This window comes from Nuphar pumila, chromosome 7 (assembly GCF_984573655.1).
Source record: "Nuphar pumila chromosome 7, dmNupPumi1.hap1.1, whole genome shotgun sequence".
Taxonomy (NCBI): domain Eukaryota; kingdom Viridiplantae; phylum Streptophyta; class Magnoliopsida; order Nymphaeales; family Nymphaeaceae; genus Nuphar; species Nuphar pumila.
In genome coordinates, this window is record NC_143255.1 from 43,428,680 (window position 1) to 43,450,862 (window position 22,183).

At 36.3% G+C, this 22,183-nt stretch overlaps 1 protein-coding gene across 1 annotated transcript; it reads right to left on the reverse strand.

Moving 5' to 3' along the window:
* Window positions 1-744: 744 nt before the first annotated feature.
* LOC149832094 (uncharacterized) lies at window positions 745-21,973 on the reverse strand. Its single transcript, XM_090012352.1, has 6 exons — window positions 21,795-21,973; window positions 21,600-21,654; window positions 21,243-21,293; window positions 11,750-11,841; window positions 11,574-11,651; window positions 745-1,067 (listed from the first exon to the last, which is right to left on the reverse strand). Exons 1-6 carry the CDS (start codon window positions 21,848-21,850, stop codon window positions 920-922), a joined length of 480 nt encoding a protein of 159 aa, XP_089868478.1. The 5' UTR covers window positions 21,851-21,973; the 3' UTR covers window positions 745-919.
* Between the last annotated feature and the right edge of the window lie 210 nt (window positions 21,974-22,183).

Genomic DNA, 22,183 nt, shown 5'->3' on the forward strand with positions numbered 1-22,183 from the left:
TAGGCTAATTTACCATGGTATTTGCGAAGTTACATTTGGAGATCCGCAAGGAATGTTTTTGTGCACATCTGAAGGTCTGTAAAAAAAAAGAGTGAATATACATTAATTGAGGGTTTGCGACAGCTAACAAGTGAAACAATATATCATGCAAACTTCGTGAGGTTCGCTTGTGTGAAGGGTAAAAAAATCCTAAAAGAGTTGCCTATTTGAGGTTTTGGATATGGGGCAAATTTCAAAAATTTTATGGTATTTGAAAAAATGTGTCATTTTTTGTCGTACAGTACAATAAGATAATTTTTCATTTAAAAAAATGTTTCTAAGTGATCAATGAACAAAAAACAGAAAAACAAAAAAGTGAAAAGGGACACACTTAGGTTGCTCCTGATCGCTGACGCCTGTGTTTAAAGTTTATGCGCAGTCAAAGCTCTTCCACAGAATTACACTACTGGAGTAAGAGAAAAAGAAGGGCAGCTTCGCAAGGTCGAAGCTAGGCGTACTACTCAGTGCGCAGTGCGAGGGGGAACCTCAAGGAGTCAAGGTTTTTACCAACAGGCCTACCAATGTGCAGTCATTGATGGGAGGCTTTCCCCTGGGACTAGACCAAAGATAACAAAAAGAATGGCAGACTGCAATACCTAGAATGATATGTTGGATGAAAAACTGTGGATTGTGTAACAGCCACAAAAATTTATACCATAGTGATAGTTGAATGAGGATTACATGGGAACTTGATGAAAGCAGAACTGGGACAACTAAAGTGTGCTACCAGTTATCAAAATGTATGAAGACAAAATTGACATACAAAAGAAAATTGTTGGTATGCTGCAATATGCCAGAAATGAAAAGCTGCCATAAGAAAAATGCAGCAGGACCAACATACAGAAGTCTGGAAATATTGATTCATAAGGGGCTGGCATTTTTAGTCTGAAAACCCAGACTTTTCCTCTTTAGGTGCTGCCCAATGCTGGCTGGCACGGGACCTTGCCCAAGGATCCAAGGGAGGCCTCTGAGGCGGTTGAGGGGTAGCTGGTTTTGATTGCCTCAGTTCGTTCTCTCGGTCAATAAACCTGCAGTAAGCGGAAGAAGGAATAAAACATATGTTAAGCATCCATGCAGCATAACTCACAAGCACTCATTTAAAATTTACATGTGGACTTGTACGAGATCAACCATTCTCCAAAGAATAAAGGACACGATTGGTGAATAATTTGAGAACCTTTTTCTGAATAGACTTAATAGAACTCTTCTGTTCATGTCATGTTGCCAAAATCGAGGGTATATTAGGAAGCGACAGAAGGCAAAGGGTTTTTAGAGTGAAGACTTTTATCATTTTTACAGTTTTTTTTTCTTTTTTTCCTTTTTTGGATGACGAGCAACCTGCCTAGGAACAGAGGTCACTTAATGGGCCTCCTCTCCTAGATAGTAAACCCCGGGTGAGTGCACTAGCCCGCAAAGAACACTCACCAGGAAAACTTGCAAACTGTGGAATGTTGAGACTCACAGGTGGTTATAGACAAATGTTAAGACATTTTTTGAAGCTGCAAATGGCTCAATGTACCATGTCCGATCGAAAATAGGATTAGGCAAAGTCAAGAGACTGAAGACAAAAACTATCCTATCTATCCAGCCAAAAGGAAAGAAGTCGAAAAGGAAAATGACCTTTAGTTTTTCATTTTAATTTCTTCTCCTATTTCCCTAGAAAAAAATAGCATATTTGTCGGCAATATAGGCTTGCTTTATTGCTTATAAGTTTCATCAGCATCAACAACAACAACCACTACGCCTTCATCCCAAAACAATTGGGGTCGGCGATATGAACCAAAAAAGAAAATCATTCTGGGTCCTCCACATGAATCCTTCTCCTCCAATCATTTCTATCCAATGCCATGTCCTCGGTGAGGTTCAAAGCATTCATATCCTTTCCTATCATCTCCATCCAAGTCTTCTTCGGCCTACCTCGACCTCTTTTGACTAATATATTTTTTCATTTGTCCATCCTTCTAATTGGAGCATCATTAGGCCTTCGCCGAATATGTCCAAACCACCGTAAACGATTCTCTCTCATCTTATTTTCAATGGGTGCAACGCCTACCTTCTTACGTATCTCCTCGTTTCGAATCTTATCTTTTATTGTATTTCCACACATCCATCGAAGCATATGCATCTCAGCTACATTCATTTTTTGAATATGATGTCTCTTGGCCGCCCAACATTCCGTACCATATAATAAAGCGGGCCTAATTGTTGTCCTATAAAACTTTCCCTTCAACCGCAATGGCATTCTACGATCGTACAGTACTCCAGTTACACTTTTCCATTTCATCCACCCAACCTTTATCCTATGGTTTACATCTTCATCAATTTCTCCATCATTTCGAATGATAGATCCCAAATATTTGAAACAGTCATCCACCAATATTTCTTGCTCGCCAAGCTTCACTACACTCTCATCACTACTGCGTTGCTTACTAAACCGACATTCCATATATTCTATCTTACTCTTACTCAACGTAAAACCTCTTGCTTCCAATGTCTGTCTCCATAATTCTAATTTAGCATTAACCCCAGCTCTAGACTCGTCAATCAAAACAATATCATCAGCAAACAACATACAGCACGACACATTTTCGTGAATTGATTTCGTAAGCTCATCCATCACTATAGCAAATGGGAAAGGACTTAAAGTAGATCCTTGATGTAACCCAACTGTTATAGGAAAATTGTTTGTCACCCCTCCACAAGTACGGACATTGGTTACCACTCCTTCATACATATCTTTAATTATACTAATGTACTTGAGAGAAACACCTTTCTTCATCATCGTCCACCAGAGAACATCCCTAGGTACTCTATCGTATGCCTTCTCTAAATTAATAAAAACCATATGCAAATCTTTGTTCCTCTATCTATATCTCTCAATGATTTGTCTAAGAAGATGTATAGCTTCCATAGTTGATCTTCCAGGCATAAAACCAAATTGATTCTCCGATATCATGACCACCTTCCTCAACCTATGCTCAATCACCCTCTCCCAAAGTTTCATAGTATGACTCATGAGTTTTATACCACGATAGTTTGTGCAATATTGTATGTCACCCTTATGCTTATATAGAGGCACCAAAGTACTCTTCCTCCACTTCTTAGGCATCTTATTTGTCCGCCAAATCTTGTTAAAAAGATTTGTCAACCATTCTAAACCATTCTCACCCAAGCATTTTCAAGCCTCGATAGGTATACCATCTGGTCCAACTGACTTTCTTGATTTCATTTTCTTTAAAGCCTCTGCAATTTCTTTCTTTTGAATCTTGCGCATGAAGTCACGATTCATCTCATAAGAAGGAATGAAGAAGTCTTCAAGATCCTGAGCATGACTTCCATTAAAAAGTTTATCAAAATAATCTTTCCATCTCTCCTTAATCTCATCATCTTTGACTAAAACCCTTTGAGTTTCATCTTTGATGCATCTAACCATACCCAGATCCCTCGATTTCCTATCTTTCATCTTTGCAAGCCTATAAAAATCTTTTTCTCCCTCTTTGGTATCCAACTTGTCATAAACCTCCTTATATACTTTATCCCTCGCGTTTCAAACTACTTTCTTAGCTTCCTTCTTTGCTATCATATACTTTTTCAAATTCTCATTATCATGACTTTTACTTAGATTTCTATAACACTCTCTTTTAACTTTAATAGCTAATTTGACATCCTCGTTCCACCATGATGTATCCTTACCTAGCAGTGCACCGCCTTTAGACTCACCCAATACCTCCTTAACCACCTTTGTCATGCAACCCGCTATCTTATTCCACATTGATTATGAATCCTCCTCGAGACACCAATCAACTTCCTTAACTACCTGCTCTACAAACATTCCTTGTTTAGTTCCTTTCAGTGCCCACCACTTAATTCTAGGATCTATCTTATGTCTATCCCTTTTGCGGCATTTTCTAATTCTAAGATCTAAAATTAAGACTCTATGTTGTGCAGCTACACTTTCTCTTGATATAACCTTACAATCGATGCAACAACCCCTATCTCTCTTTTTCAGTAGGAAAAAATTTATCTGACTCGTATTAACCCCACTTTTAAATGTTATTAGGTGAGACTCCTTCTTCCTAAACCAAGTGTTGGCTAAGATCATATCATAGGACAAACCAAAATCAAAAATCCTTTCTCCACTTTCGTTTATTTGTCCTATACCATAGCCTCCATGAATACTCTCAAATCCATCCCTACTAATGCCTACATGTCCATTAAGGTCACCGCGGATGAAAATCTTATCTCCATGAGATATCCCTTGTACTACTCCGTCTAAATCTTCCCAAAATTGACGCTTAATGGAATCATCTAAACCTACTTGAGGAAAATAAACACTAATAATATTAATGATATCCGTACCTAATACTAATTTAATAAGTAAAATCCTATCCCCCTTCCTACGGACCTCAACTACATTATCTATAAACTCACGACTAATAATAATTCCTACTCCATTCCTATTCCTGTATACCAAATCTTATATCCCCATTTGGTCTCTTGTAAACATAAAATATCAATCTTTCTCCTACACATAACATCTACTAACTCTACCAACTTACCAGTTATAGACCCTATGTTCCAAGTGGCTAACCTAATTTTATGGTCTTGAACTATCGTCTTTACCTTCACCTGTCCAACAAAGTGAGGCAACCCTATTTATAAGTCTCATCAGCAGGGGGCTTAAACCCTCAGGCCATGTAAATCTCTAGACAAAGTTCTAATTCAAGGTTGAGAGTAGGCAACAAATAGAAACTACAATGCAGCTTAATAATAATCCTACTACCCAGCAACATGCATGTACCAGGTAAGCAGAAATTCCTGACACTAAATGAAGATGTTGCATTAACGCTTGTCTACTCTTTTTTCTTATTCCTTGACAGACAAAAAGTGGAACACAGTACATCAAGCAAGGGATAAAGATGCAGGCTCTGAATCAAAATTTGTGCCTATCATACAAATACAATGCAAATCATGTCTGCATCTGATGCATATGAAAAAAATTCCGCCCTAATAATGCAAGCCACACAAAACAAGGTAGTACAGAGCATAGTAAAAATAATCAACTCCTAATATTTTAGGGCAGTTGATGTGAACATTGGAATTCTTGTCATTCAGGAGTACTAGTTACAGGCATATGATTTGAGATAACAACCATATGTCATAAACTTTTATCCGATTAACCTTGTAAAAGTTACCAAACTTCATGGAGATTGCAGTACTCTAATTAAGCCTTAGTATAGCTACCACCGAACACTGAAAAATGGACTGCACAATTTTTTTTTCATAGCTTTAAGAAACATTAACATGTGTCACTATGGAAAGAACAAAGACAGAAAGAATTCCCTTCATACACTGGATCTTCTAACTCTAAAAAATAATTCCATATCCAAGCGTGTCAATTGCAAAACAAGAATGGGAATTTTTTTTCAGCTTCTAATTTGATGCCAAAAAATTGCGACTTTCCAGAAGGTGAAAGATAGTCTGTAGCCCCAAGAAGAAGGCTTGCAATTGAATAAGAATGTCATCATTCAGACACCATAATGATGCTTGACCTGAAGATGCAAGCAGAAGCACAATAGCCATTAGATGTGCTATTCAATTTCATACAGAGAAGGAACTTCATTTGATCCAACTGAGCCTCTCATAATGATGAAAACGAATCTCACTTTATGCATGTTTCCTTTAATGTAGTTTTATTTGTTTCATTTGCATGCGACACCGGTGAGGAATTCGGTTCCTCCAAAGATGTTCACCAAATCATCAAAGTGGACACTCAAAAGAGTTCCACCTACACACCAAAATGAACACACAAATGCCACAAATAGGCTCCCACACCAAACCCACCAAAGGTGGCTAATACAAGCATAAAAAAGAATATTTTATTGAAGAGGAACCATGCAAGAAGCATTACATTGAGAGGGGGATTCACGCCCTTATATACACAAACAAGAGGTCTCAAAAGAGATGTTGGAAGAGGCCCAACGGCTCTAAATAGAGCCATTGGACCATCCCAACGTCCCTTAGAGTTGACTAGTCAACCTTTATTGACTAGTTTAATTTAAACTAAAAAAAGAAGAAAAAGTTAACTAACCTAGTTACTAATCCTAGTTATATATATAGTGCATATACATTGTATATATATACATTTTTAACACTCCCTCTCAAACTTACGGTTAAATAATTGAAAGTATGTCTAAGAGAGTGAAATTTAGGAGCAACGAGAGGTTTGGTGAAGAAATCCGCCAATTGATATTTGGAAGTAAGATATGGAAGATCAATAGTGCCATGTAGATACTCTTCTCGTACATATTGAGAGTCCACCTCAATATGCTTGGTAGGTTCATTAAAAGTTCGGTTACTGACAATGTAGATGAAACTTTTGTTGTCACAACATATATGTGATGCTTTTTTAATCTGACTCCCATGTCAGACAATCTTCTTAGCCAGACAACTTCCATAGTGGTTATAGCCATGACTCGGTATTTTGCTTCAGTCGAAGAGAGAGACCTTTTGCTGCTTCTTAAACCTTTATGAAATTAATGAGTCACCTAAAACAAAAAAAACCAGTAGTTGAGTGTCTTATTGGGATCACCTCCATAGTCAGCATCATAATAAGCAGTCAAATCTAAAGATGAATCAGATAAGATAAATTGAAGTCTTGATATATCTAATAATGCGTAAAACCACTCACATATGAACAAAGGTGTTAGCATGCTGAAACTGACTGACTGTGTGAACTGCATGTGTTATGTCAAGTCTCGTAATTGAAAGATAAGACAGTGCCCCGATAAGTTATATGTATGGTGTCGGGTTCTCATGTGGTTCTCCATCATCAATTCTCATTTTGATATTAACTTCGGGAGTATCAACTTTCCTATCATCTGAGATTCTAAACCTGACAACAATATCTAGAGCAAATTTAGATGGAGTCAATAAATACCCTCTAGAAGAATAAGTAACTTTAATACCAAAAAAATATTAAAAAAAACTCAAATCAATCATTTCAAAATGTGTTTTGAGAAGTTTCTTAATGTGTTCAAGTCCCTGTTTGTCCCCTCCTGTGATAATTATGTCATCCACATAGAGGAGAATAATAATAATTCTTCTATTAGAAATCTTAAAAAACAAAGCTATGTTAGTCAGGCAAGATTGAAATCCAACATCAAATATAACTTGGCTAAATTGGTCATACCAAGCCTTTGATACTTGCTTAAGACCATATAAGGCTTTATCTAAGCGAAAACACTTTCTTTTAGGAATAGTTATCTCAAATGGTGCTCCTATATAAACTTTTTTAGCCAAATTCCTATTAAGAAATGCATTCTTAACATCTATTTGATATATAGGCCATATCTTCACAGAGTCAAGAGCTACTAAGGTCCTAACTGTAGTCATCCTAGCAACTGGAGCAAATGTTTCTTCACAATCGATTCCATACTCTTGAGAATATACCTTGGCAACTAATCTGACTTTGTACCTTTCAAGAGTTTCATCACTCTTGGTTTTTACCTTATATACCCATCGACAACCTATAAATTTCTTTATTTGAGGAATATCTTGGACAATCAAAGTATTTGCTTTTTCTAAGACATCTAATTCTATGCTCATGGCTTTTACCCATTTAGGATGTTCTTTGGATTCAGCATAGTTTGAGGGTTCTATATAGAAATGTATTAATGCAATGTAAGCTTGATACTTAAGTGAAAATGACTCATAAGACACAATTTTTTGAAGGGGTTTTGATACTCTATATGACCTTCTAGTTTATATTTCTACATGGTTTACATCATTGATATATTTTTCAAAGGCACATGGATGTTCAAAAATATTACGCCTGGAATATTGGATACAACTTTGATCCTTATAAGGTTGTTCTTCACTCATCTCATTATCGTGAGATTCTTCTTCACTCACTATATCATTTCTGACTTCCTGATCTTCATCAAGGTCAATATCACAGTCACCAAAATTTGGAATTAGATCCAACAAGAAAGAATACTCATTTATTTTCTTAAGATTTTCAAATAAAAAAAACTTTCTTTTTCTAAGAAAGACACATTTCTTGAAACATAAACTTTTTATTTTTAAAATTAAAGCATCTGTAGCTTTTTTGGTTATTTGCATATCCCAAAAAGATAAGGAATAACATAGGGAGAAAGTTCATCATTTTATTAGTGAAAACAAAACATTCACCCAAAAACTATTAATCTAGAATAATCAAAGATAAGGTTAAAAAGTTTTTCAACTAGTGATACATTTTTTAAGGAGGCAGATGGTATTCTGTTGATGAAATAAACTGCAGTTAATGTGACTTCAGCTAAAAAATCTTTAGGTACTTGGTTTGCAATAAGCAAAGTTCTTGTGTTTTCTATGATATGCCTATTTTTATTTCGGCTAAACCATTTTGTTGTGGAGTGTAAGGATAAGATTTTTGATGTGTGATACCATTTAATTTTAGATAATCTTTAAATTCTTTTGATAAAAATTCTCTCTCTGAATCAATACGAAAGATAGAGATATCATTTTGAAAGTTATTTTGACTAAATTTTGAAATATTTAAAAATGTGAAAAACTTCAGATTTGTGTTCAAGAGAATAAATCCAAGTATGTCTAGTAAAATAATCAACAAAGATTACATAATATGCAAACTCAGCCTTAGATATAACAGATGTTGGGCCCCAAACATCCGAATGTATTAACTAAAGCGGTCATATAAAGACAAAGGTTCTTTCTTGAAATAACAATCTCTTCATTTTGCAAAGAATACAATCTTCACATGTAAAATTCTTAAGATTACAAAATTTTTACATATTTGAAAAATGTTGAATTTTGGATACATTAGGATGGCCAAGTCTTTTATACCATAAATTCAAATATAGTTTCTGAACATTATAATAAAAGGTATTCTTGCGTATTTCCAAAAAGTCCATGTAATATAAACCTCCTTCTCTATGACTTTCCCCAATCAGCTTCCTGCACCTGACAACCAATAGAGAAGAAAACATTATACCCATGGTCAGATAATTGAGAAATAAATAAAAATTTTAAATTAAATTTAGGAATATATCTAATTTTTGGAATAGAAAACCTTTTTGAGTTTTGAGAGATATTTTCAAAATTTCCTATTTCTTTTATCTCAAGAGATGTAGCATCAACACTAAATACATTTGACCCACTTGAGTTATGGCATTTAGATAAAATATCACCATTTGGTGACATATGAAATGAAGCACCTGAATTAAGAAGCCAAAGAGTTTTACCGGGATCAGAGATGCCAACAGAAGAGACCGCGACTCTAGTTGATGAAACTCCTTCGAGTAGGGGTTGAAGAACTTCTACAAGTTGAGTCAAGGACATATTACCAATATTTGACTCTTGCATAGTTTTGAATTTACTTGACTCTTGTGCAACCGAGGTAACCTTTTTCTCATAAGGTCTCTTCAACTTAAGGTAATAAGTTTTAACGTGTCCCGGTTCGCGATAATAATAGCAAATAAATTTTTTTCCTCAAACTTGTTGCCTTTTTTTCGTAGTGATCATTGCCTGGTCTTCCATAGTATAGTGGTTTGTAAGTATTGACATGGTTTTCTGGGCTAGATAGAGTCTGAACCCAGTTATCATCACTCTTAGAAGTCTTTTTTTTAAGCCTATTTTCTTCCATATTTAGCTCTTCAATCGTATCTTCAATAGAGGAAACTTTTCCTTTATGAAGAAGAGTCGATTTTGTAGACCCAAAGTCCAGTCTTAGGCCATTGATGAATTGATAAAAATGCTCTGCATCGATTTGCCTTTGGCAGAGTTTTATATCTTCAGGACAATGCCATCCAGGCTCAAGAAGAGCCAACTCATTCCAAAGATCAGATAATTTGCTAAAGTATTCTCTAGTACTTCTTTCTCCTTGAGTCATAGTATGAATTTTGTCTTGTAAATTGCACACTTGTGCAATATCTTTAAGAGAATAAATTGTCTTAAGATAATCCCATGCTTTATTTGCATGTTCAAATTTGGCAAGACTAGAGGACTTCTTGATATCGACACTACTAATGAGCCAAGACATAATGTTGGCATGCTCCATTCTCCATTCTTTTTATTTTTTCTCATATGTGACCATAGCATTGGTCTTTTCAACCATCATAAGAGGTACTTTTTCACCTTCAATCTTAATAAGAATTAGTTTGGGTTCTAGATCGGACCCATCCACTAATCCCTACAACCCTTTCCCCTATATCAGGTGCTTCATGATTGAAGTCCATGTTACATAATTTGTGTCATTGAACTTGATGGGTTTTATGATGACATTTTCATTGTCATCCATTTTTACAAGGGCTAAAGAGGATAGAAAAAAAATAGATGAGAGAAAAAAAAGAGAGAGAGAAAGAACACGAGCACTCCACCACCAAGCGAGCACTACCAATAAAGAGTACCAACACTCCTCCACAAAGTAAGCACCATCAATCTTTTTTTTTAATCACAATCACGATCTCACAAGCACTTGAATATGTTTGCAAAAGAGGCTTTAACTGTTTCAAATTTTGAGTAGCATGCTTCCCAATGCACCGAAAATAAAATCAACTTGATCACCAAGCTCTGATACCATGTGAGGAAATCGGTTCCTCGAAAGATGTTCACCAAATCATCAAAGTAGGCACTCAAAAGAGTTCCACCAACACACAAATGCCACAAATACCAAAGGTGGCTAACACAAGCATAAAAAAATAATATTTTATTGAAGAGAAACCATACAAGAAGTATTACATTGAGAGGGGGATTCACCCCTTTATATACACAAACAAGAGGTCTCAAAAGAGACGTGGGGAGAGCCCAACGACTCTAAATAGAGTTGTTGGACCATCCCAACGTCCCCTAGAGTTGACTAGTCAAACTTTGTTGACTAGTTTAATTTAAACTAAAAAAAAAGCTAACTAACCTAATTACTAATCTTAGTTACATATATATATATGTGTGTGTGTGTGTGTATACATACGTATGTACACATTACATATACATTTTAAACAACACCTTCGGTCAGAGGCTTTCTTTTCCAGTAACATAGTTCTTCTTCACTCACCTAATTAGGAAAAGCAAGGTGATGAACTACTCTACTACAAGTCAAGAAAAGAATCCATGTACTAAAGATATCCTTATTTATGCTTTTAACAATGTCTTATTTCCCTCTATGCATGATTAGAAAGCCTTCTAGGATGTATGCAAGAGTAGTGTATGAAAACTATATGATTAGGGGAAAAGTGATCAATGCTAGTGGTTGATGCAGATTAGCCATAACGGAGTTGTAGCATGCTCAAATGAGGCCAGTAATGTAAAGGAGCGCTCTGGGAAGTTGTAACAGTTCAATCAATCACTAGAAAAAAGAGAACCTCTATCTTTGGATAAAGTATTTGGAAACTTTGAAAAGCCATGTTCAAATTCAACAAGCTACCCTATTTGAACTTTATCATCATCGTGAGTGTATGCATGAGTGCATGTGCATGTGTGATCATCATCATCATGTGTGCATGCGTATATCAATATCTTACTCAATATAGGCCATAGGTGCAGCATCCCCAACTCGTATTCGTGTTCGAAGTACTCTTGTATATCCACCAGCTCTGTCTCTGTTTAAATAACATAGAAGTAAGAATGTCTCAGCAAAATTTATCAATATTAGGAACAAAGCAAACATTCAAATGGGAAAATGGCTGAAGATGCAGACTTGTAACGATAAGCAAGCTCAGTAAAGAGCTTATGAATGACATCATCTCCTCGAACAAAAGCAGCAGCTCGCCGTGCAGCAGCAAGAGTACCCTGAAATAAAAACATACAAATGTCTTATGCAGCCTTGGATAGGTCATATTCAAGTACATTCAACTAAATAATACTTTTTAATAGAGAACAAAATAATGCACCACTACACTTCTTCTTTCTAAATTAAACAATGTAAGTCACAATATAGATTCAATTCTGAAATCTGGAGATAAGGCAATCTAACATTGATTTCCTATAGGTTTGGGAATGAAATACACTCCAGAAATATTATGCCAAATTTGTATGCTCTAAATATTTTGACTGATGACTTTGGCAGGATAATATGACATTGCATCTAAGATTTCAAAATATGTATGTTCAAATTTTAGCAAAATATAGATCTTAGAAAGAGATAGCTGTAAAATTTGATCATCTACACAAGAGGAAAGAAGCACATGGCAAATTCATATGGAGAGATTCCTATCCTTGAATATCATTTCTTTTAAGTAAATGGACGCCATAACAAAAATATCTTCAATACAACAATATGATCAATCAACACATTATCTAAAATGATACCGACTAATGTAATTTCTCTCAGACTATACTAGCTGCCTGAACCAAAGGAAAGCTTAGAAATGCATGTCCTATGTCCACATGACATGACACTGACACAAATACTAGACATGCCACAATGATATCTTTCTTTTTCTCCTGATTCATCCCGATCTTTATACACATATGTTTAGTTGGTTAGTTAGAATAGACAGATAGATAGACACCAGTTATTAACAGGTTTGAGATCATAAAACAATCACAGATGAAGTCATGGGCAAAGAGTTAACCATGTTCAGCTAGGATTTGACTGTGTCCATATAGGAATTCTATATCTAAAGCTGATTCCATGTAGCTGGGGCAAGGCTTGATAATGATGATGACACAAGTAAATGTTATCCTGTCCTACATTTTACAAAATTGTGATGTCCATGAATCTCTATCGTATCCATATTCATGCAAAATTGCTTTCCACAACACAAAAACCAGGCTCTGACAACCAAGTAGTGCATCATCTAGATCACCTGCAATTGATAATGTCGTAGCTATAACAGAAATGGTGGAGAGGCCCATGCATCAATTAAAACCCCATCAACAAAACAATCTCCAACATGACTATGGGAGTGCAACTAACAAATATGCACTTGGCACTTCTATGTGTTGCTGAAAAATTAGGAGAGGTAGCCCCATAGGAAATCCCTAGTGAAAAGCCAATCAAAACCCATATACCGAACAAAAAAGGGTTCTTGGTGGCCACAAAATTTCTCTAAGAAAAGGTTATCTATGGTCATTGAAGACATTCAACAAGTTCATCATTTGCAACTGTCTAAGCCGCAAAAGGAGACCATCAAAGAAATCCAATACTAGAATGATGAAAAAAATATCAGATAAGATAGTTGCATTGATGCCAAACACAAGGCCAGTTGACATTGTTGACTTGCAATAACAATGATTTTCAAGAGGGAGACACCTTCTTTAAAGTGGAAACAAGCAAAATTCTACTTTTCCTATCCCATTTACCTGTTGAGCATGCCCTTGTTTTTAATTCACCCACCACCTAAGAGATTGATGGTCACAAGAATTTCTTTGGAATGTTTTCACAAGGATTTGAAATTTATCAAGTTGTTCAAATCACGCTGGTGCTCCAAACACAATGTACTTGCATGGAGTGTTGTGGCCACCATTGGACAAGAAATAAAAAATGGCATATTGTAATACACGTAAAAAAATGCAATGGGTAGTTTTATTCATATTGGACCCAGGATCCGTTGCCCGGATCCAAAAAAGGGGAATATACCTATATATGAGTGTTAAAAATATATATAATAACAATATTTAATAAAGAAAGAAATAAAATTTTTGGGTTTGATTCACAGTTGGACCCATTTGGATCCAACCTGTGGATCCACCTTTATAACATGATCGGATCCACATTTAAAACCGAACCCGGATCCACGTTAGGCTGGATCCAACGCCATAAAGCCGACCCGGATCCACGTTAGAGTGGATGAGGCATTGCGGGTCACGGTTCGAACCCGGACCCGGACCCAGGCTTTGTTTTATAAAACACCCGAAAACAAGAATCGTGCCTAGGGCACGATTCTTGCAAGTTCGAAAGGGGAGGGGGAGGTTACAGCAAGCGTAACCGACTCCACCTTTCGCGGAGGGAGGGCCCTCGTTCGATAAAAGGGAAGGGAGAGGGTCTCGCCCTCTTTCTTTCACGCTCTCCTTCTCTCGGCTCCCTCTCGTCTCTGCCCTCCCTGCGTGCGCCTGCGCCAATGCCGCATCTCCTCATCACCCTCTCGATCGGCATCGCGGCTGTGGAAACAGCAGGCCGACCATCGACAGCAGCCTCCCGATCGCGCCCTTCAAGGCGGCAGGAGCTACCGGAGTCGATCGACCATCGTCTCGCGATAGCAGTCTCCGATCGTCAGAAAAAGCACCGAAAATGGTAGGTTTTCCGCCTCTCTTTGTGTGGAGTATGGATTGAATCCACCTGTGCGTGGGTTGGTCAAGGGGAAACTTCAAATGATTAGGGCCACTGCTAACCCTAAACCGAGAATCACAATTTCTTGGATTTGGGGGTTTCGGATTTCCTTTGTGAAGGGGGTGTTGAGTTCAATGTCTGTTACCGCTAAGAGGAATGCTTGGTTGAAACGTTCGATCTCTATTATTGCCAAACCAGTAAACGAAGGGTTTTCAGTAGTCTGCATGGGTGTGGATGTGGTCCCATTGAAATTTTCAAGGTTACGAACTCCCTGTGTTAATTGTATATGTATAACCGAGTTGCACCTTATAGGGGTTAAGGTGGCTTAGTGATGCTTACGTATTCCAAGTTATGTTTATTTGAAATTTTTGCTTTTCTTTGTCGGATATTACCACACACTCAGGATACGGGCTCAGTCAGTTTAGTTGCATTATAGATGTATAAACACAGACATGCTCTGCCTTATCTGCTATGCCATGATATTATTCATGATATGTCTGCCTATTTTCTATGGATATTCATCTGATTAACTGAACTCCAAGCATGATCAAAGAGTTGTTAATGTGTTGTTTTCCACATTGAAATACACATGAACTGAATCTGCGTAAAATATTGTAAAAGAGAAGTGGCCTCAACAAGTTGAATTGTTGTAAAATCAAGTGTCATTATGAATTAATTATTGGGAGGTTTAATGCATGCTCACTAACCCATTCAGAATGTATAAACCAATTGCTCCGTTATGATGATAAACATGTATATGTTTGCTTCAACGAGTTTGAATTATTATAGATCCAAGTGTCATTCACGAGTTGATTTTGGAGTTTGATTTCATGATTAATAACCCATTCATGTTGTGTAGATCGATTTCTCCCTTATGATTATAAAGGGTTATATGTAATGGCAGCATAAGATAGATCGTTCATAATGATGTACATTGTTTGGTTGTTTTTGTTGTCCTAACATGATATGAAACCATACATACTATACATTGAAGATGTTCAGAATTTTTAAGTATTTAGTTTGGCCGAATATAAAGCTTTATTATTCAACTGTAACCTGTTTCAACTGCAACCGTTTACTGTTGATATTTCTAAATATGTTACATAAATTGTATTTCCAATGTAACGTACATCTATGGTAGTTTATACTGTATTCTTTTTATTATTCTGATATTCCTGTACTTGGTTGTTGAACATGTGAAGACTTATCTCATGCACATGTTGGGTTCGAGATTAGCAGGCTCTAGTAGGGCTGTAGAGTTCGTTTTCTGTAATACGTCACTACCCGTTTGGGTGGATATGTACACTGCTCAATCATGTTAACTGAAACCTGCATATTATACTGAAATAGAACCAAGAATGGAGTGAATGAACTGGGGCATCAGTGTTGTGCTGTAGAATTGGTAACATGTGAGATATTTGATGTCTGTACTAAGATGTTGCTTGTATTTGGGGTCACATTTAGTTACATGTAGTAGCAACGAGCAACACATATTTGGAAGATTCAACATTGGGACCGAGAATAGGCCTATGGCCTTTGTAATTGCAGAAGTTTATTCAGAAGTTTATATCTACAACATCTTCTCATAATACTTGATGAACGCACATCTGTTGTTTATGTTACAACAAAATATGCAATTTTAATATCGGCAAATCCAGGTTAAAGTAACAAGATAGAAGTACAATTTAAATATGTTAGACCGGTTTATTATGACAAGATTAAAAACATAAAGTTGGACAAACATTTTGCTCGAGAAAAGATTGAAGGTGAGCTTTAGGCTAAAAATTTTATTTAGAGATTATGCAAATGACAAATTGGTTTACTAAGATCCTTGAAGGGGTGGTGTTAGTTCTAATGTTGAAAATATTTTTGGTAATATCTAACAATGGGATCTGTTACATAATGGCTTTGATGTATGCTAAGGCATTTATGGAACTTTACTGAGAACCGGTTATACACAGTGAGATCAACCTAGAGGGGGCAGCCTATGACATTTTCCTCTCTTGTTGCTGTCATCTAGCCTTCTCTCTTCTCTGATCTTTCGTATGAGAGGTCTTATTTTGATATAGGCGCATACATGATATGAATGTGTGCAACCCTGAAATTTCAATTGCTAAAGCTGGGTCATGTTCATGTGTGTGGATGTTAACACATGAAAAGGTTTCCTGTGCCTACGTTGATGGAACATGTTTATTTATCGTGCATTTATGAATTTGGTTGAGTACATGTGCCTACTTGGAGTCGATGTGTGTTTAGCATGTAAAATCATGCATAAATGTTCTCATGTACTTATGCATTATGGATGAATGCATGTGTGTTAAGTGATTTCATAAAAGCACTTGCACGTGGATGGTAAACACATGCATATGATTATGGTAACTCATGTACATTGTTAAAATGGTATGAATAAATGTGCATTTGGAATCATGTTGGTATTATTGCATACATTGCAAGTTGTTATGATTTTTGCATACGATGCATCGATGGTCTAGATGAATCATCACAGGCCTCGAGAGCCTTGAACTTGGGTTTGCTTTTTCTTTAATTGTTTAAATGCATCGCAAAAATCATACTTTATATTATTGTTCTATATTGCACTGTTCGATGTGTTTCCATGGGCTGGAGTCTCGTGATGGTTCTCGCAGGGGTTGATGCGAGCTTTTGCCTTGTTTTTGCATGTGGAACTGCAAAACTCAATAATTGACTCTTAATAAAAAGATAATGAATAAGAACAGTGTAATATACGTTCTGGGATATCTCATCTGGAGTATGAGAATCTTAGATATCCGGTCTTGGGGAGACTGTGAGGATACAAAAACTCCGTGTGCTGAAATTTTGTCCCCTGAACCCGATATTGAGGTTCTTTCTCCTGGCCACGGTTTTAGGGAGAGTCCGCCACTTTACCCGGGAGTGGTGTGTTGGTCACAATTGTGAGTTTGTTTGGTACCAAGGAAGTGACACTTGTGGGCGTGGGGCGTCCCTTGTATCCCCGACATTAGATGTGGAGGTCTAATGTTCCGATGGATGGTGCTGTTTCCTAATATTGGTCGAGGGCTAAGTTGAAACCCAGTAATAAAATACAAATTGTGTGTTAAGCTACCCTGGGAACCTACTTGACCTCGGAGTTTGTACCCGTTTGGTGTATCCGCGGGCAACGGTAATTAAAAAGAGGAACTTAAATTGTATGCATTTAATAGGGCATGCATATGGAAAAGGGAAACTTAAGAAAAGATAATAAGATGATTCATGCATTACACATAAGTCATGCATTTTCTTGCTATGCATTAGAACATACATACATTATCTGTTTTCCTTAATTGTTATATGTTTGGTGGATGTGTGATGTTTAACTTTCAATGTATATTAAATGTCTTGTTATACAAAAATTGTGCATCATGGTATGGTTTAATGTTTCTTTATGCATAATAGATGTACCTTGTGGTATGAATGCGTACTTGAATTATGAATTGTCATAATTGCATTTCTCTGAATAATTGTGTGGATTCATATTGTGGTTGTGGGATATATAAATGTTGCTATTGATGTTACCTGTCAGTTAGCTTCTAATAAATTGTTGACTGTCATATTATAGACCTTTGTTTATTTTTTGTATATATACTGAACATCATACTTGACACCCATATCACATACTGGATTCATGATGTACCACATTAAAAGTTACGGATCTCCTACTTAGACAGTTGTAGTCTAATTCCTATAAATTTCAGGTGAAGAATTGGAGTTAGGAGCGGCTGCAGGATGAGGTTTCGATCGGGATTTTGGATTTACTGTTCCAAGAATAGTGTGAAGACTCTGATCTTAATTTTCATTGATCTTGAAATGAAAAGAATGGTTTGGTCTTGCTCCACCTGTAATGTTCTGGAATGCTTAGCCGTATGGTATGACTGGTTTTCGCTGTAATAAAAAAAAAATCCTCAAAAATCTGGGTTAAGATTTTGGGGCGTTACACATATTATAGTAAACAATATCATTATCGGATGTCTTTGAAATGAAGAGGCACATATTTGGCAAGTAACAGCGGCTTGTGGGCACCGTTGACACCAGTTTGGCGAGAAATGACAAGGTGGACAAGCCATTCCCTTAGCTTTTGGTGAAACTGGGGTAAAAAAATGCCAGTAATAGGGAGGGAGGGACACTACATGGTGCTGACCACACCTGAAGACCGATTCATCCTCCTAGTTCATCCTTCCACCTTAGCTGCAATGCAACATTAATGTGAGAAACCCAGTTTCCATTGTCACCAGCCAGAAACTAGTAAAATATGTTGCCTGTCCTATATAAACCATAGTCACAAATATCGGTATCGGCTATATCTTGGCGAGGCTATTTCTCGTGATATTATAGGTTTGGTGATAATTCTCGGAAAAATCTCGGGGCTTAAAAAATATAAAATATATAAAAATAACAAACATAAAAAATATCATGTTTAGATAATAAAATACATATATAATAAAAAGAAATAAGTAAACAATGCAAAATAAAGAAGAAAACACATTTAAGATGTAGAAAAAAATAAAAACTATAACAATAATTGATAATATTCTGATATTCTCGTGATAATATCACAATATTCTCGTGATAATATCGCGATATTATCAAATTGGTGATATTTTCAAAACATTGCGATACTTTACCTATATTAGCGTTTGCTGAAAATATAACGATATTATCACGATATTTTGAAAATATTGCCAATATCTGTGATTATGATATAAACTGAAGTGCATGAGATCCTTATCACATAGATGGACAGAGGATGGTGGCACAATGTAAACTTGCTTGGCACAACATGATGGCTTTCTGAAACCAAGACAGGGACATGGCCACACATTACACACGTGAACACATACAAGATGTATGTGTGTGATTGTATATATTCAAAAATCACATTCTAGGGCAAGAAAGTGTGCATATTATCTTAAAAATGCTAGTTTTTGAATGGTGATACTAAGTCATTCTGATTGATAAAGATTAAATAATAAATACAAACTGAAAATTGAAATGTACATGATCAACAAAAAACTAAAAAATTATAAAATAAAGGAAGACAGTCACAAAAAGGATACAGATGAAATTAGGGACACTGTTGATAAAGTGTCATGGCATGTTTGGTGTCTGTATTAATATTCTGTTTATTAACACCATACAATCATGCTAGGCAAAAGTCACCATGTGAGAGAGAAAAGATCACATATGTTTCTGTGCATGATCATGTGAATGTGTGTATCTGCTAATGCTACTGGGTAGAATTTATCCTCTGATAAATGAACAAGGAGTCAATTGGTGACAAGAGAGAAAGATATTGCCCCAAGTATGAGAAAATGTTGAATGAATCATATAGTTCCACGTAAGAGGCAGGTTCAGAAAAAGTTTCAGCTTTTCCCATACACATTAGTGAATACCCACACAATCTAAACGCTGCCATATTACATTTTTTAATTCTTTTTCTTTTCATTTAAAGACATTGCTTCGGGGTGCAGCTACAAGAATGAGACCATTGAAGTGGCACATGAACAAACATTAAAAGCATCAACGTATTCTGAATGTTTTGAATTTGCAGAAGTACAAATTACAAAACATGTAGTCTAGAAAGTTACAAACTAAACTCTTACAGGAAAAAGAGAAGAAAAAAGAATACACTTTAAAATGTCTATAACAACTTATACACAGTTAATTTGGTTACAAGGTTCACTATCAAAGTTCCTGATCCAAGAACTCATTTCTGCAAGTTAGAAACAGAGAACTTTTGTGACATTACATGCTTACATATGAATTGAAGTTTCAATAGGAACAAACAGAAATACGAAGACATAAACAAATAAAAGTTCCAGTACCATGTGCCAATGTCCAAGAAACTTACTATGATTAGTCCCAGAAAAAAATTCTTTAGGAACTTATTAGGAAGTTGAACAATGACATCATAGAGGAACTCATATCAAAACCATGCTTAGCAAGATTAATTGAGACAATTTTTTCACAATTGATACACTTAATCCAACACAATGATTTTTTTCATGACAATATTCCTTTTTTATGATAAGGAAAACCATGTAACATCTTGAGATAATGGAAAATGATGAGTTTATATGATCTCAGAAAATGATCTTTCTTTTTTCCCTGTTCTGTTTCTCATTGCTTGAGAAAATTTCAATCCTAGATACCACACTCTTAGAAATTGGATAAAGAAATCTGTCTGCCAGCCATCTTTATCTATCTATCTATCCCAAAAGCTTTAAGAATCTTCTTGATGAACACACGAATGATATGTAAATAGTTGCCTTTAAATGCTAGCACCATTTATTTTCTCATGCCATTGTAAACTTGAGATCTGTCTTGAGCACATCAATTCTTGTAATATTTGTTAGATCAAGAATTTCAAACAATAAACTAAAGCTTTTGCTCTTACATGGTGCTTTGAGGATAAATACAAGGCTACTATAATTGAAAATGGTGCAATAAAAAAAAAATGAAGAGAAGGTCAAAATAGAGTAAGCCTGTGAATATCTAGCAAAAATTTAAGCTATATTTTGCAAGAATATTTAAAGCTTCTCCACAATGGGAAATGAAATGATTGCAACAGTTTTAGAATGCATGAATTTCACATCCAATAGTATGATCAATACCACAACGACTTGAAAATATCTGAAATATGTATCATTTAGAAAAATGAATGTAGTTTATGGTATATTTAATAAGGTTAGGAACAAGTACCCATTCTCATTTTGCATCAACCACAACTATATTTACATAATTCACTAGAAGCCGACGAAATAAAAATGTGAAAACAGAGAAGAAAATTTCAGCTTAGCTAACAAGAAATATCCAAAAAGTGAAAAGTCGGAAGCCAAAAACTGCTTAGTTTCATTGAAAAGGAAAGGTAAAAGGGGAATATGCTGACCTCCTTCCCAAGTTGCACCATGTTATCCGCAAGCCGCCGGACTTCCTTGGCCTAATGACCCCGACGAAAATGAATAAAAAACCCTCAAAATGAGAAATTATTAATGTCACTCACAGGGAAACCCCTCGAACCAAAACTTCACAAAAGAAAAGAAGACGAGAGGAAAGAAGAGAGAAGAAATCTCACTATAGAATAACTCAACCCATCTAGCTATCACACTTTCTGTGTCCGTGTGAGAAAAAGTAAAAATGCAAACAACAATAACACTAAATGATCAAAAGGAACACAACCCACTGGACTATCAATCATGAAAACACATCATCTGACAAGCAAGAGGAGAAAAGAGAGAAAACGCACCTTGGCCACCGTCGTTTCGATGCGTTCGTGCTTCACCAACTGGGAAACCATCGTCCTGTACTCAGAGAACCGAGAATCTATGATATACCCAACACAAGGATTGCACTGTTCTATTTAATAAGTGAACAAGTAGACGAAGAATGCAAAGATTGACACAAAGAAGAAGAAGAAGAACAGGGATGTTGAATGAGGTACCTAAGCATGGACATCCGGTGGGCGGTGTGACGGCCGAGCTTGCGAAACTTGGTCATGGTGGTGAACGGCTAAAGAGGGGTGGAGGAATTCCAGAGTATAGAAATCTGAGAAGACACCACACACACACTCTCTCTCTCTGCTGATTCTTCTTCCTCCTCCTCTTCGCTTTGTCACTCTGCAGCCTGTGCCCAACTGGTTCAGGGTTACCTTTCTACTGTAAACGAGCGTTTGTATTGGACCCACTTATCCAGATAAACTGGGATAATCCGGGGAATTGCATTGTGTGGTTTGACTCGGGTATGACCCATACCAAACTTTATGGATCAAGGTTCGGTGATAAAAAGGAAGTCCGATTAGAAACCAGCCCAAACTCAGACGGTCCGATTAGT